The sequence below is a fragment of the Penicillium cinerascens genome (genome assembly GCF_028974065.1).
Source record: "Penicillium cinerascens strain IBT 15544 chromosome Unknown contig_16_segment0_segment0, whole genome shotgun sequence".
Lineage (NCBI taxonomy): Eukaryota > Fungi > Ascomycota > Eurotiomycetes > Eurotiales > Aspergillaceae > Penicillium > Penicillium cinerascens.
Window position 1 is genome coordinate 2,612,392 of NW_026695286.1, and position 15,420 is coordinate 2,627,811.

The 15,420-nt window shown below is 52.1% G+C and overlaps 5 protein-coding genes across 5 annotated transcripts; 3 read left to right on the forward strand and 2 right to left on the reverse strand.

Annotated features, from left to right (window-relative positions):
• Nucleotides 1-1,049: 1,049 nt before the first annotated feature.
• On the reverse strand, nt 1,050-1,928 carry N7498_000966 (endonuclease/exonuclease/phosphatase family protein; the record flags this gene model as incomplete). The annotated part of the gene is made up of 1 exon (XM_058448029.1): nt 1,050-1,928. The coding sequence occupies one exon, from the start codon at nt 1,926-1,928 to the stop codon at nt 1,050-1,052; it is 879 nt and encodes a 292-aa protein (XP_058313440.1).
• Nucleotides 1,929-2,426: 498 nt separating this feature from the next.
• Nucleotides 2,427-3,955, forward strand: N7498_000967 (curved DNA-binding protein (42 kDa protein); the record flags this gene model as incomplete). The annotated part of the gene is made up of 5 exons (XM_058448030.1): nt 2,427-2,454; nt 2,597-2,680; nt 2,744-2,848; nt 2,908-3,720; nt 3,771-3,955. 5 exons carry the CDS (start codon nt 2,427-2,429, stop codon nt 3,953-3,955), a joined length of 1,215 nt encoding a protein of 404 aa, XP_058313441.1.
• Nucleotides 3,956-4,983: 1,028 nt separating this feature from the next.
• Nucleotides 4,984-8,369, forward strand: N7498_000968 (putative PHD finger domain protein; the record flags this gene model as incomplete). The annotated part of the gene is made up of 2 exons (XM_058448031.1): nt 4,984-6,833; nt 6,887-8,369. 2 exons carry the CDS (start codon nt 4,984-4,986, stop codon nt 8,367-8,369), a joined length of 3,333 nt encoding a protein of 1,110 aa, XP_058313442.1.
• Nucleotides 8,370-9,009: 640 nt separating this feature from the next.
• N7498_000969 (uncharacterized protein) lies at nt 9,010-10,927 on the reverse strand (the record flags this gene model as incomplete). The annotated part of the gene is made up of 7 exons (XM_058448032.1): nt 9,010-9,137; nt 9,198-9,756; nt 9,808-10,183; nt 10,235-10,305; nt 10,354-10,420; nt 10,490-10,598; nt 10,768-10,927. The coding sequence occupies 7 exons, from the start codon at nt 10,925-10,927 to the stop codon at nt 9,010-9,012; spliced, it is 1,470 nt and encodes a 489-aa protein (XP_058313443.1).
• Nucleotides 10,928-11,343: 416 nt separating this feature from the next.
• N7498_000970 (dolichyl-P-Glc:Glc1Man(9)GlcNAc(2)-PP-dolichol alpha-1,3-glucosyltransferase ALG8) lies at nt 11,344-13,139 on the forward strand (the record flags this gene model as incomplete). Its single annotated transcript, XM_058448033.1, has 6 exons — nt 11,344-11,438; nt 11,497-11,575; nt 11,629-11,822; nt 11,878-12,371; nt 12,425-12,564; nt 12,615-13,139. The coding sequence occupies exons 1-6, from the start codon at nt 11,362-11,364 to the stop codon at nt 13,137-13,139; spliced, it is 1,509 nt and encodes a 502-aa protein (XP_058313444.1). The 5' UTR covers nt 11,344-11,361.
• Nucleotides 13,140-15,420: the final 2,281 nt, after the last annotated feature.

The following is a 15,420-nucleotide window of genomic DNA, read 5'->3' on the forward strand; positions in this document are numbered from 1 at the left end:
CTTAGAATTCAAGCATTGATCCTCCATCCCGCCGCGACCGCGCAGCATAAGACGTCCGGTGCGGGCGAGTCGTTGAACGTCCGTGACGGGCGCATGTCCCAGACACGTCAAAATGGCAAAGAGAAGCTGTACGGGAAGCTCAAATCGGAGGATGGTGGAATTGGAAAGCAGCGACCACGGTGCAATCCTGGGGAAGTAATGACATACCGGAGTCAAAGGGGGAGGAGGCGGATCGCGCTGTCGGATAGGCAGACCAGCACCAGATCCCGACGAGTATTGGGGGTTAGTTGGCCACCTGCTTAAAGAGCGCAGAGAACGAGAGACAAAGTCGGGGTGTTCCCGGGGGTTGTGTTTGCGCGAAAGCTGAGGCTGGTCGCGGTTCCTCAGGGCGCGCGGGTGTGTGAGAAGTTCAAAGGAGATTGGGAGGATTACGAGATGTCCGCTCCCGGGCAAAAGCAAGGACAGCCTCGGCGCCCCTTCTACGCCCACGATTTTTAGGGACTACTAATTAAGAGAGGGAGCTATGTGAGGAGGAATCATGAAGTTGTCATTGCTACTTTCTTACTTTCTGTCGGCGAAGACACTGGCGCCAGGGCTGATTCGACGGCATGCTGTGAGTCATGTGATCTCCAGGAGGTTGTTATTGCTGCCTTGTTACTCAGGCAGACTCAGGCAGACTCAGGCAGCTCCCGGTGTCACTCAACGCGTTGGAAGTTGCATCTTGACACTTAGTCTGGCGATTGAGCTCATTGGTGGTCAATATGGAAGCCTCTTCCAGTAAACCTAAGACATCTTTCAAGTCGTCTTCAACGAATTGTCAATGAAATCGGTGATTTAGTGTCAGCTTATCATTCTCGAGCAACAGGCCTCGAGGACCTTGAAAGTCCACGAGAGAAATATAGATCCAACAGGGCGACAATACATGTGTAGCCGTTATTAGCGAAGGGAGCAAATGCTACCTCCAACGTTGATTGTCAGGTATCTAGGTACGTATGCAGTGGTATTTTATTCATGTGCTAAAAGTGAACATTAGGGGTCTCGACTCCATGCTAGCCCACCAGAGTGAGGTCTGCAACAACAGCGCGATGGTCTGAGTTAAACACTGCATCGTCAAACCGGTTTGGCATCACAGAATAGCCGTCCACTCGCCACGTCTGATTTCCCTTAGTAGCCAGTAGAACGTAGTCAATGCGTGATGGCGATTCTTCTTCATACCCAAACCCAGTCGCGGTTATGATGTTGCCATACCGCCGCGAGGCGTCGAGCAGTTTGAAGGTGTCACGCAAGTCTCCAGATCCAATGAGATCAGAATAAGCCTCCTGGTCTTCCTGACTGTTCAGATCACCTGTCAAGAAGGTGCCCGAAATGAAGCCGCCGTATTGTCCGTGCTGGTACTCCTGAATTTTGGCGCGAATAATGCGAGCAGCTTCGAGCCGGGAGCGAGATCCCTGGTCATCCAAATGCGTGTTCATGGCAAGAACCGTGTCACCGGTAGTTCGGTGAGTGAATACACCGATCGTGACGATGCGGGTAGAGGCCGCATCCCAGCTCTTCGAAGGCTTGGAAGGCGTCTCGGACAACCAGACTGTCTCCCAATGCAGCAAATCCCAGACCGAAGGGCGATAGAAGATCGGGGAGTATTCACCGGCCTGGTGGCCGTCGTCTCGACCGACACCAATATATGCATATTCTTGAGTTGAAGAGCCCGTTGTGGGATTCAATCCTGCTCGGATATCTTCGAGCTGTTGGTGAAGAACTTCCTGCAGACAAATGAATGTCTCTTTACAATGGCGAGCATGATATCCGAGTTCATTCAGTAACAATTGCCTGCGCTCAGCCCACGGCCGTTCTCCTTTGAAGGGAGAAGTCGTTGCATATCGGATGTTATGGGTTAATACGCGGATCGGGAGCTCTGGTGTGGATCTCATTTTGTACCCCAAGTACGTGAAAATAAAACTAAAATGAGAGATCAACACTTTGAGAAACGAATGTAAGGCAAAATGAAAAAAGGAAATCCAACCCGAAGGAGAAGCTGGGGAGGGGTAGCGGTTTGAGAAGCCAAGAAGATCCCTGCAAGCCCTGGAGTTCACGAGGCCTTGAACAGAATCGTCAGCACGAAGGTCACGAATAAACGGAGTGGATGAGCATCGTATGCGGGGTTACAACGAAAACCTTAGTCACATCCATGCTCCTGGACGGAGTCGACAAGGTCAACGAATGACGTCTTTGCCGCTCGTAACCCTAGCCGTCCGTCGCCTGACAATTAAGGCCATGGCGGGTGCCCCCCCCACCACCGCTAAACGCTCTCTCGTTCGCTGCACACGACCTGCTCTCGATCCATTCTTCACAGGTTCCCTAGGATCTATTGCCGAAAACCACCTGCATTATCTTTTCCTCGCTCCATCGCGAGGTCAATTCATTCCACAATGGCGGAGACCCAAGTGCCCGAGGTTGGTATGTAGACCTGCTGTGGTGCTCCCGCGAAAGCTCTGACGTTTGTGGGCGTTGTCGGTCAATGGCGTGAGCTTCGCTGGGAGGTCCTTACAAACAAACCACCTAAGTTCATCTCGGAACTAACTACCTTGGCTCTGCTTAGACTACACCCTCAACAACCCTGACACCTTGACCAAGTACAAGACCGCTGCCCAGATTTCGCACAAAGTGCTCGAGGCCGTCTCTGGTGCGTTGCGCACCCCTCTGCTCTTCGTGCCATGCGTTCTAATGTTCTAATATCTCTCTATAGCTCTGTGCCTGGAGGGCGAGAAGATCGTCGAGATCTGTGAAAAGGGTGACAAGCTCCTCGACGAGGAAATTGCCAAGGTCTACAAGGGCAAGAAGATTGCCAAGGGTTGGTCTACTTCCATCATCGAAGATCAAACGATGCAGAACTAATTCGTCGATGTAAAGGTATTGCCCACCCCACCACTGTCTCTCCTAGCTCCTATGTGACTCCCTACACTCCTCTTGTGTCCGATGCCGCCGAGGCCGAGACTACCCTGAAGGCCGGCGAGGTCGCCAAGATCCAGCTGGGTGCTCAGATCGATGGATTCGGAACCATCGTCTGTGACATGGTTGTCATTGCCAAGAAGGACTCCGCCAAGGAAGTTGTCACCGGCCGCGAGGCCGATCTGATCCTTGCAACCCACTACGCCAACGAGGTCATGTTGCGCCTCATGGTTCCGCCGGGTCTTTTGGCCCAGGGCACCGAGGAGGAGAAGAAGAAGGCCTCCGCCCAGAAGGCTCCTTCCCAAGCCCAGATGTCCTCCTACCTGGAGAAGATCGCCAAGGCATATGACTGCAACGTCGTCGAGAACACCACCAGCTGGTTGTTTGCCCGCAACGATATCGAGGGTAACAAGAAGATCATCCTGAACCCCGGCGACGGTACCCGTGGTGAAGGTGTTCCCGAGGTTGGTGAGGTTTGGGGTGTTGAGGTTGGCCTCAGCTTGGGCAACGGCAAGGTCAAGTCTCTTGACCACCGTACTACCCTGCACCGCCGCACCACTACCACTTACATCCTCAAGCGCCCCAGCTCCCGCCAGACTCTCTCCGAGGTTGTCAAGAAGTTCGGTACTTTCCCCTTCAGCTTGCGCCAGCTTGAGGACGAGAAGGCCGCCAAGGTCGGTGTTGTTGAGTGCGTTCGCAACGGTGTCCTGCGCGCATACGAGCCCGCCGGTGATGCCAGCAACTCCCCGGTCTCCCGTCTGCTGACCACCATCGGTAAGTTGAGATTCCATAAAAAGACCAGACACATATCTAATTTCCGATAGCCATCACCAAAAATGGTATCACCAAGCTTGCTGCCCCCGCCGCCATCGATCTCACCCAGTTCAAGTCTGACAAGAAGATTGAGGATGAGGAGATCCTTAAGATCCTCGAGCAGCCCTTGGCCCGCTCGACCGGTAACAAGAAGAGCAAGAACAACAAGAAGAAGAAGGCTGCCGGTGAAGAGTAAATGCATTGACACTAGCGTTGTCTTTCCTGTGCAATACACTCCGATCTAGTGTTGGAAACCTCATTCGATTTGCAAATCAACAAAAAAAAAGATATCCAATGACCAAGTTCCCCATCGGGCCTACGCCTTTCTCAGCAATGAAACAGGAAATAGGTGTTGAATGAGTGGTGCGTATGAACAATGGCTGGCGATGGCGCTCAGTGAAGATTTCGGTATATATTGACCGAGTCAATGTTGAAGTGCAAGCCAGGGCACTTGAGGGCTTTCTGGTATGCTATTCATGTAATTAGCAGCGCAGCTGAAAGTTATGAGCCAAATGGAGACATTGTCAGCCCCAAATTTCAGTGACACCTTGAAACTGTAGAGCCACAGCACCTGAGAGTAATGCGTATTGGTCTCAAAGAATTTATTGCTAGTAAGGTACCTAGGTAGTTATGCGTATCTGCGCTGCCCGAGTGATTGACGTCTGACTAGATGCGGTTTTGTCTTCAGAATGCTTTGACCTTGGCCGCTTGGTAAAGGGACTTTGGTTAGGCAGAACGGGTCAACAATAGCATCAAGCAAATTAGACATACACTCAATACTCATTTAACAATAAATTCAAGGTGAGACAGTTAATTAATAGCGTGAATAGCTTTTCACCAGACTGAGTAGCCGTTGTTCCTGGCTACCTGCTTGCTTTACTCTCACTTCTCTACCTTCTCTTCTGCCTACCATGCAGCTGACATACTTACATCAATCGTGTGCCGACTCATCTGATCTAATGAATTTTTTTTTCACATTCAACAAAGGTATGTACAGCCTACCCTATGTTCCTCGGGTCTGCGGGAGTGACTATAGTTTCCTTGGTGCCCAGACCCAGAACAATCTAAGCACACCATTTCCCATCATTTCTTCCTATATCTATCATCTAATAACTATCAAAAAGCACAGGGACACCTCCATAGTCCATGAAAAGCCAGTTATTCATGTGAAAACTCGTGCAACCCAGCAAGTTTTGTATAGATCGCGTTAGGGCAGCGATCCGCATGGCGCTAACCCTACAGTCCAGGGCGGTCAGCAAGCGTTGGCTCCGATCCCAGGGCCGCCGGGCTATTTCTCAACCCGCAGACGAACCCGCGCCTCGAAAGCTCCAAGAAAACAACCCGCGTCAAACACGCGCAAATTCGTCCGAACCGGGCAATGCGCCCACGACTAAGTCTACCTCGCTGCTATCCGACATCTGTGAATGGGAAGAATCTACCGCGGAACGCGCGCGCCCAACCTGGGCAGATGCCGATTCCATTAGCTCGAAAGAGAACAGATATCTCCGGACAATGAAGCCGATCGGGCAGTATCCGTCGCCTGCGGAGTACAAAAGCGTTGGTCTGACGCCTCCTCCAAAACATGTTCTCAAACGCGCCAAGTTGGCGATGCGCGAAGGTGATGGTCCCATTACGGGGATTCCTATCACGCCGGTGGCAGAGGAGGGAACAATGGAAGCACATGACGCCGACGAAGTTATGAGCGGGATTGAGAGACCGGTTGCCTTAAATGAGTCTATTGAATGCATTGGCGAGGAGACAATCGGGGGTTCTATTGAGGACACACTACTCAATGGGGACATTGACGAGGACGCTCTCACTACCAATCTTGCGACCCCAATTTCTGAAGCTCTCGACTCCCATCCCCAATCTCTCCATCCTTCTTATTCTCCTGAACACACACCTCTTGATACCCCGGTGGATGAACTCTTGACTGACCCGGTCCTGACTGCTCCTGAAACTCATCTTACCGCACCAGACACCGACACCGACACCCCCTTGCACCAAACCCAGTCTCCTCCTGCCACCGCCGTTGCAGACGGCATGGCTCCCAAAAACGGGAAGACCATGGATCGTGACTTTGTCGCTGTGCTCAACTCCCTTCCTACTCCAACGTCCGGCAAGTATGATGTCCAGTCACTCAAACACGTTGTGGAACTTGCCGTTTCCCAGGCTTCCAATCGCAGCGACGACGAGGTTGCTTTGAGTCTTGTCTACTACTGGTCGGATGTCTCTGGCGACGACTTCAAACTGTCGCTGATTCACAACATCGGCTGCAGCAACACTGACCACAATCTTGTACTCGCGCTGAAGACGATGCTGCGCCACTCTGTCGATGATGCAAACGAGTGGTACGAGTCGTACTCTGCAGCTCGCGCCAGAACTCTAACACGCCAGAACAGTGACTCGGATCTTTCATCCGCCAAGTCACTCGAGGCTGAGCCTCTTGGCCAGACCCCTTTCAAGGTTGCGGACATATACCGTGACACCACTGGGCCGAAGCTCGAAGAGGCTTTTGTCAACGGCAAGACCAACACTGCTCCTCTCAAAAGGCCCAAGAAGCCGTGCCGCGTCAACGAAAACTCGTTCAAGCGTCGTCGCGAGTGGGAAGCAGATCCTTCTCTTGAAGAAAATCTACAGAATAAGCGAACTCGTCTTTCAAAGGACGCCCCGGCTGAAGCCGACGAAGTCGCCCCTAAGAGCAGCTCTGTCCGTCCCAAGCGAGGCGAACCCAACAACATCGAACAGCCTTACACGACGGGTCGCCCAGCCCGCGAGCGACGACGTCACTCTCTTCCCGCCGCAGGCATTGCTACCGATGAAATTGAAGTGCCCACCATGGCCCCTCCTACCTCGGCACCTCGCACTCAGCGAACCATCAAAGAACGACAAAGGCAGAAGGAGAAAGGCAAGCAGCTCCAGGAGGACAAAGATAGACGTGTAGGATGGGACGGCCGAGCTCGGTCGCTCTCTGTGGATCACGCCCTTGACTCCGACGCCTCCAACTCATGCTACTCCGTCCGAGTTAACAACTGGACTGCCGGTTACGCACGCCGACTGATGCCTGAGGAAGTGTATGTGATCGTCCTGATTTTGCTACTGATGTTTTGATGCTAACGCTCTACAGTGAGCCACCCGAGAACAGCGATAACTGTTCCAAGTGTGACCGAGGCGGTAACTTGCTTTGCTGCGATACTTGTTCCAATGCCTTTCATTTCCGATGTGTCAAGCCCGCCATGGATCCCAAAAATCCGCCTAAGGGCGAGTGGCACTGCGTGAGCTGCGTAGTCCACTTCTGCGCCACGGAGATGATCCAGAAGGGCAAGTACAAGAAGAAAACCGAGTATAACGCGCCCAAGGAAATCAAAGAATACTTTGCCGGCGTCGGTGAAAAGATCCAAGGGGACGCGAGCCAACCGCACAGCCTCAGGAATGAGCGCTTCTACGAGAGTGTCCCCCACCTGCCGCGGCTGACTAAAGCACCGAAGCGTTCGACGGGTGTCCCGGCGTACAACGATCCCAATCTGCTGCGGCTAATGGAAAATGGCCATGTCATTCTCTGCTCCAAGTGTGGTCTTTCCAGCGAGAATGTGCGTCCCATTATCAAATGTGACTACTGCCCTAGCCGCTTCCATCTAGATTGTCTGGACCCTCCCCGTGCCAACCCCCCTGACCCTTTCAAAGGCTGGATGTGCCCCAACCATGTTCGATCTGATGAGATGATCGTCTCAAAAATGGTTGATGGCCGTCTGCAAGAGCGCCGTGTGCGCCGTCCCAAGACTTGCGTTACCGTTGATGTTGACGTCCTTACCACTGATGACTTCCGGGAGACCACTTTCGACGAGGACTGGCGCGAGAAGCGAGCCCGTCTTCCTGCTGGCGATCTCGTCATGGACTTTGTTTCTGCTGTGCGCGACAACAGCTATCGCCGCGAGCGAGAGTATTTTACCAACGTTGCCAACACAGCCATCACAGTCGCCAAGCAGCTGACGATGGAGCATCTGTCCGCCGTGGGCGTCCCGAGCAACGAGACTAGATTCCCTGTTCAGCTCCAGCATCAAATCACCGAGGCTATTGAAAGCATGCGCACAGGCCACGTTCCGGAGGAGCAGTTCGACGCTGCCACCTCCCTTCTTGGCCTCGCTCTTGGAGGTCCCATTTCTATTCCCCCGGTCGGCGAGACCTCCGCCACCATTTCGCCTCAGGATTCTGCAACTGCCACCAAATCCGATGAGCCCATTGCTCAAGAGGTATCTCAGACCGCTACTCAAACTGTGACTACCGACTTTCCGTCTGGTGATGCAACCGCCGCCGCTACCATTGCTGCCGCCGAGACTGAATCTCGTCCGGATGAAATTCCTGCTTTGGCCCCTCGTCCTAAATCTCTTCCCCGGTCCCGCCGTACCTCTGCAACTCCCAAGGCAGCTACCCGGTCGCGCCAAAATTCCAAGTCCGGCCTTTCCGATGGGGAACTTCTTCCCCGATCTCGGGCGTCTACCCTCAAGCAGACGTCCCTTACCTTCAAAAAGCGATCTCGCGATGAGTCCGAAGAACCTGCCAATAAACACCAGGAGCCGGTGCAGAAGCGCCAGCACACCGACTCAGATTAATCTATTTGTGAAACGGAGCTGAATCAATTCGTGACATGTAGTCGGCAAACTCGGACACATTCGAAGGGGCGCAAATGGCACCCCGCACACACAATACGCAAGCATAATTCCCACCACCTTTCTCGTCATTTTCAGCATACCATCTGCATCAGCACAGTACAAAGAATTGCGTTTCCGCAGTGGACAGTGGCGTTTTTTTTTTTTCAATCTGAGGGATGATTTTCGAGTCTGGCTCACAGGCTATTCGTTCTGCGACCGCAAACCGCGGTCGACGATCTAACTTTTCCTTTTTGGATTCTTCGAGTTGTCTGACTAGGAATATGTTTTCAGGGTCCAGGTTGTTTTATCCCTTTTTTTTCTGATCTGCATTTTCCGTCTCTGGGGACTGCGAATTAACACGCGAGCATGGAACGGCGCATTCAGAACTCGAAGAATCAATTTGTACGATTAGCATAGCCGTCAATGGATACTTTCCATTTCTATCATTCTCATCTACTGTAGGGTAGGTACTCTTGTAGGAGGGTTGAGACCGTAAGAACAACAATTCATTTCGTACTCTACATGAAGGCTGGACATATCAAGGTAATAAAACACGCAAGAACAGGATTATCACGCTCCGGTATACCCGCAGGCATATGGTTTAGAGGAATTTCTTGGGCATGTTGGCACGGCGGCGCTTGTAGATGATGTAGGAGCCTGCGAGGAGAACCTGGAAGGCGATGACCAGGAAGATGAAGAAGCCCATGCGAGGAGTGGAGGCAGTGATGGCTATAAAGAATATCAGTATATTTCAAATCTTTCATACTTTTGGAGTAAAGGAAGACATACCGCTCAGCAGGTGGCCCTGCAGGCTCTCAGTCAAGCTGAGATGCGATGACCGCAGGGTATCGTGGAGCTGGCTGAAACTGCCGCTGTAATCACGTCCCTGCACATCACGCTGGACGCTTTGGAGCAGGGTTTCAATGCGCTGGAGGCGAGCTTCGACAGCGGCAACATCGCTCTTCGTCGCCAGGTTCTGCTGCAGTTCCGCATGCCGAGACTCGCTCTTGGCGGCCTGGTTTCTCATGTCCTGGAGGATGGTGTTGGTGGCCTTGTTGGTAAGCTGGAGGCGACCGCCCAGATCAACGAACTGCGCGGCGATGCCGGCATCGAGAACGGTGTTGCCAGAGGAGGCAACTGGAGGAGAGTTGGCCTGGGGTGGCTGGTTCTGGACTGGCTGCTGCTGCTGCTGCTGCTGCTGCTGCTGCTGCTGGGGAGCGCTGTTCTGATACGAGGGAGCACCTTGGCCAGAGGCAGATTCTAAGGCGAACTTGAAGATCTCGAAGGAATCGGGGTTTTCAGGGGTGGCGGCTGTGATACCGAATGTGTTGCCAGCGGGCAGAGCGACCTGATCGGAGTTAGTGGCTGTCAATGGCGCTATTTGGAGGTTACGGCGTACCTTGTTGGTTGAGAAGCAGACCTTGTCGTCCACGGTCACCTCGAGGAGCGAGTTGGTGTGCTTCAGCTTCAACACAGAGGGCCGGCCTAGGTTGCGGTAGGCATAGTCGCAATGACCGAAGGCGAGGCTGTCGACGCTACGGTGACTCTTGTAGTCGGTTGTTCCGTCGTTCAAGAATCCGCGAACACTTCCACCGCGTCCACCATGCGTATCAATAACCAGGGCAAGGCCGTCGAATTGGCCCACGGTGTAGATGCTCGAGGTTCCAACTCGGGCCTGGCCGTCCTTGGCATACCATAACTGGAGAATACCACCAGCTCTCTCCGGGCCACTAGCTCGGAATTGAAATTCTGCGGACCATTCTTGTTGGGAGGCACTGTATGTTCTTCAGCAGTTGTCACTGACGAGAATCAAAAGGGCGACGTACGGGCTTTGTGTCCAGGCGGATCCTCGTGTGTTTCCGGGGTAAGGGGGTGTTAAGATGAGCTTGTCGGAGAGCTAGCTTCTGTGTTAGACATGCCATAATCAAAGAGGTAGGGAACTCACAAGAGTAGGCTCATGGCCCTCTCCGCCAATTTTCCATCCCGGAATCGAGTCTCGGCTCGGAGATATCCTGACCATCAGATCATGTTAGTTAAAGACGGCATGGGAAGGAGGGCATGCGACAGGGCTCAATGCGTACGTTTTACCGTAGCCGAAGCTCTGGCTCTCAATCACCTGGGCAGCAGCGCCAATGGCGAGCAGGGCAATGGAAGAGAACGTTCTCATTGTGGCAGATAAAGTAAAATCTCCTAGAGAGTATAGCGGGCAATAACAAAGGCGTCAAAGAAGCCCCTTCAATGCAACGTGGACAATTCGTAAGTCTAATCAACACAACTGGTATGAATCAATCGTTTTTCGAGTCTCTTTCGAAAGGACGGGATTTGCAGTCGCACGATCTCCAAGAGGTTTCGCAAAGACTAGCAACAACGCGAGTCGTGATCCACCCGACGACAATGGCAATGACACACAGGCGAGCCTCCTTGGCGATGGCAGCGGCAGAAGGAGAAACGTCAATGAAGTGGTGCAACTGAACACTGTTGAGAATTGTGTGTCGGACGCCGACGTCCGAGAAGTCCATGCGGAAGGTAGTGCTGTTGATACCTGGCCTTCTCCTGTGTGCCTTGCAGCCTGACGCCGGGTCACGGGAGTACGGGAACCTGATCCTCCGGAAGTTTCTCAAACCAGCTATTTTCTCCGGTCTTCGTCATCAAGATATCTTGCAAGGAACCTCTTCAAATATGCCTAGACTAGGATTTCTCAGGGTCTTTCTAAGCGTCTCTTGATTCCATTTTTCAAGGTATCTTTCTAAAGATCTCTTTAAACATGCGGGGCTGGATCAGGCAATTTGTACATGTTTGATTACATGATCATTCATCGGATAATCCATATGTCCGGTCTCCCTCCACTGCTGTATTCGCTCCGACAAGTCTCCCCACGCACGTGACCCGTATTTTGCGGAGGAGCTCCACCCTTCTTCGATCTCGACTTCCTCGGGAATGCCCTGCTGCTCCAATGGCTGAGCTTTACCCGTCATTGGCGCAGTGCGCTATCGCTGCGGGAGCTCTTAAGGTGCTACTGTTCCCTGCATAGTGAGTTTCCGTCCTCCCACACAGTTGGTGGGTGCTGATCATGTCTCGCCGTTTACAGCAAATCGACCGACTTCGAGGTGCATCGCAACTGGCTTGCCATAACTAATTCGCTACCAGTTCAGGAGTGGTATTATGAGGTTAGTTCGCTGGACATCCTAGGATCACATCTTGGGTTCTAAAAGTCGTCTAGAAAACCTCGGAATGGACCCTCGACTACCCCCCGTTCTTCGCGGCCTTCGAATGGCTAATGTCGCAAGCGGCTGCATATATTGACCCTGCGATGCTGGTTGTGAAGAACTTGGGTTATGATTCATGGCAAACTGTCTACTTCCAGAGAGCCACAGTCATCCTGACCGAGCTAGTCCTTGTCTTCGCGCTGAGCCGGTAAGACACCTTCCCCCGTGGTACAATGAGCGAGGCTGACTGTTGATGGGCTCAGATTTGTCAAGTATGTTCCCCTTCCAAATAAGCAGGCCGCCCATGTCGCCAGTCTCTCTATCCTCCTCTCGCCCGGTCTCTTCATCATCGACCACATCCACTTCCAATACAATGGGTTCATGTACGGAATCCTGATTCTATCCATTGTTCTCGCTCGCGAGCAGTCGACCCTCCTCTACAGTGGAATTGCATTTGCCGCGCTACTTTGCTTCAAGCACATCTACCTCTATCTCTCTCTCGCCTGGTTCGTCTACCTGTTGCGCGCCTACTGTCTCGACCCCAAGAACGTCCTCCGGCCGCGCTTTGGAAATATCTTCAAGCTTGGAGTGTGTGTGGTTGGCATTTTTGCGATTGCATTTGGACCTTTCGTACATTGGGGCCAGCTGCTTCAGCTGAAGGACCGGCTCTTCCCTTTCTCGCGGGGCCTATGCCACGCGTACTGGGCGCCTAACATTTGGGCTATGTACTCATTTACCGATCGAGCTCTGATTCCACGTAAGTAATCAATTGCTGGAGCGGACTTGTGGGGTTGCTGATTTGCTTTATAGTTGCTCCTCGCCTGGGACTGCCCGTGAACCAAGATGCGCTCACCAGCGTCACTCGCGGCCTGGTGGGAGACACTTCATTTGCAATTCTCCCCGAAGTTACCAAGGAACACACGTTCTTGCTGACCTTGGTCTTCCAGCTGGTATGTATACATCTCACAATCTTCAATGGGCCTCTCTAACATCCATCCAGGTTCCCTTGGTAAAGCTGTGGCTCCGCCCCGACTGGGACACCTTCGTTGGTGCAGTTACACTCTGCGGCTACGCATCCTTCCTCTTCGGCTGGCACGTGCACGAAAAGGCAGTGCTCTTGATCATCATTCCATTCAGTCTGATAGCACTCAAGGACCGCCGCTACTTCAGCGCATTCCGACCGCTCGCAGTGGCAGGCCATGTCTCGCTGTTTCCACTCCTATTCACAGCGGCCGAGTTCCCTCTCAAGACCGTGTATACGATCTTCTGGCTGGTTCTGTTCCTCTTTGTATTCGACCGTGTCGCACCAGTGCCAGAACGGCCGCGGATCTTTGTGTTTGACCGGCTGTCCCTGCTATACCTGACCATTTCCATCCCCTTGATTGTGTACTGCTCACTGGGACACTATCTCATCTTCGGATGGGAACGGCTTCAGTTCTTGCCCTTGATGTTCATGAGCAGTTACTCAGCATTAGGGGTAGTCGGCAGCTGGATTGGCTTCATGGTGGTATACTTCACCGCATAGAATGTTTGCTCAATATTATAAATTAGCTAATAGTTAAAAGTCAAGTGTGATTCAATTAATCCCTCCAATACTCCCCATTCTTCAACTGTAATGCGGTGATGTAATCTGTTTGCACGGGTTTGCATTCCACGTGGGCCAGACCCACCAGACCACAGAAGTCTATTGCGGCCTGCGTCCAAAGGCAGTTAGCGCCACCCGTGAATCCATGCAGCATGCCGTCTGCGAGATGCGGACTCGTTACGAATCGTGCGTAACACTGATTTGGGTGGGTATTCTGAAGTTTTGCAAATTACTAGGCTTGACTGATATTTGAATTATTCTTTTGCTCATTTTGAGGATCATCTATCGTGGTGGAACCTAGATCCGACCGTAGATTATATATTTGCGGCTGACGAGAAGGAGACACGATTCGATCAGAACGTGTTAATGGTTGAAACTTTCGAATCACTCCAAGGCTACAAGGCTAATAATTGGCATCACGATTAAGTTGTAATCACCATCATGCTTTCCAACATACAAGCTCTCGTGCACAGGTCTCTCGTCTCCCACTCTAGCGCTAGATTTTCCCATGCACAGTGGCATTTCCTAACGAAGCTAAGAAGGGACCCAGCGATACTTGTAATGACACACAGGCTACGACGTAAGGCTATGGAATACAAACAGGGATTGAATTGACCGTAATTCTTGGGCAGGGACCCTATATCAAACGATTCTGGTAGCCGTTGGTGAGCTCAACGCGAAAGAAATGTAGTCATATGCCCAGACTAAGATTGCACCAGAATAGCTAAAGCTTGAATACATTAAACCGTGCGAATGAACTTGGAGCCTTTGTTACATGGGTACGAAAGTGCCTTTTATCTCTGTACGGGGGGCTAATTGGCCTCCATTTCGATTACTAGATCGCGATGAAACTGATCAGTCTGATCCGATTCCTTACTAGTGATAACTTGGTTTACCCGGTAAGACCTAGACCATTGATAAACAAAATGCATAAGTAGACAAGCAGGGGAGGTGCGTGTCAATTCGTGTTATAGATGGAGCTTGACTGATGGCCTCAGTTCCGGGCGGCCGGATTCAGAAAGAGCTGAAAATGGGGAGTTGGATTGGTTAAAGCATGACTGCTTCAATTCGGCGGAAAGACCCTATGGAGCGATGACTCCGACTGAGTTTAGTTGTCTCCGTAAACAGACCCCTAGCTGTGATGCATATCCGGGATGCTTTTCATTCCCGGACGGCCGGTGCCGGTGATGCACCATTCCGGTTCATCAAGTAAAATACCAATGACAGCAAGCTTCTCAATGTTTTCAGAAAAGATACATCTTGATTGAAGATATTATAGCGGTGGGTAAATAGCAATGCTTGGCTTGAGAAAATGAATCCTTTCCTGAACGGGATATCCTTCGTGAAAGGTGCCAATAACGTCATAGAATGAAAAGAGGGCATGAATGGAGGTGCTGTGAGATAGTGTTACCAGTTACAAAAATGGTGGTGGATCAATAGCTAAATTTCCGATTCTCTTGGGGGTGATTGTTGCAAATTGACATCGGGTGAGTGCACTCCACCCGGGGAGAGGACTTGATAGTTGGGCAGAACGGTCGGGGTTGGAAATCAAAGAGCTAGAAAATAAAACCCGTGAATTCTCCACATCGCAAGGAATCGAACGAGTGCAAACACATCGGGTGTTGGTGGCGGCAGTGGGGAAGGCAGGGCGAGAGCAGCACCGGGCAGGGCGAGGAGGGTCGCGAGGGAGAAAGCGACCAAGTTCGACTGGGGCAGCGACTCCCGCTGCTCCTCCTCTCCGCCAATCAGCGTCCCGCTCCGGCTCGCGGTTGATCTACCGCTTCTGCTTTCTGACTTTACCTTCTCTGTTTCTCTCCCCTGTCACCTTCTTCTGCACCCCAACGCGACTTGCGCGTCCACCATCCACCATCCACCATCTATCTCCCTCCTTGGAATCTTCGGAATTGTTTGCGATCCCCGTCTATTTTGGACGCGTTTACCCGGTAAGCCCGCGACTCCGATTCCACCACTCCTGCTTCCTCCATGTCGTGTCCGGTTCCGGTCGCTTTGATCACGACCTCTTCGGTTGACCATTCCAAAACCCCGTTCGGTCGATTATTGAGCATCTCCTACGTGTATTCCCCTTCTCTCCGCTCATTTGTGACCCGACATGCCCATGGCCCGATAATTTTACACATGAACTACTTTGGCTAATTCAAATCGTGTGTGCTCTAGTCGTTTCATGTTCGATATCGCCCGCGGTAGTCTCTGGTGGACTGGC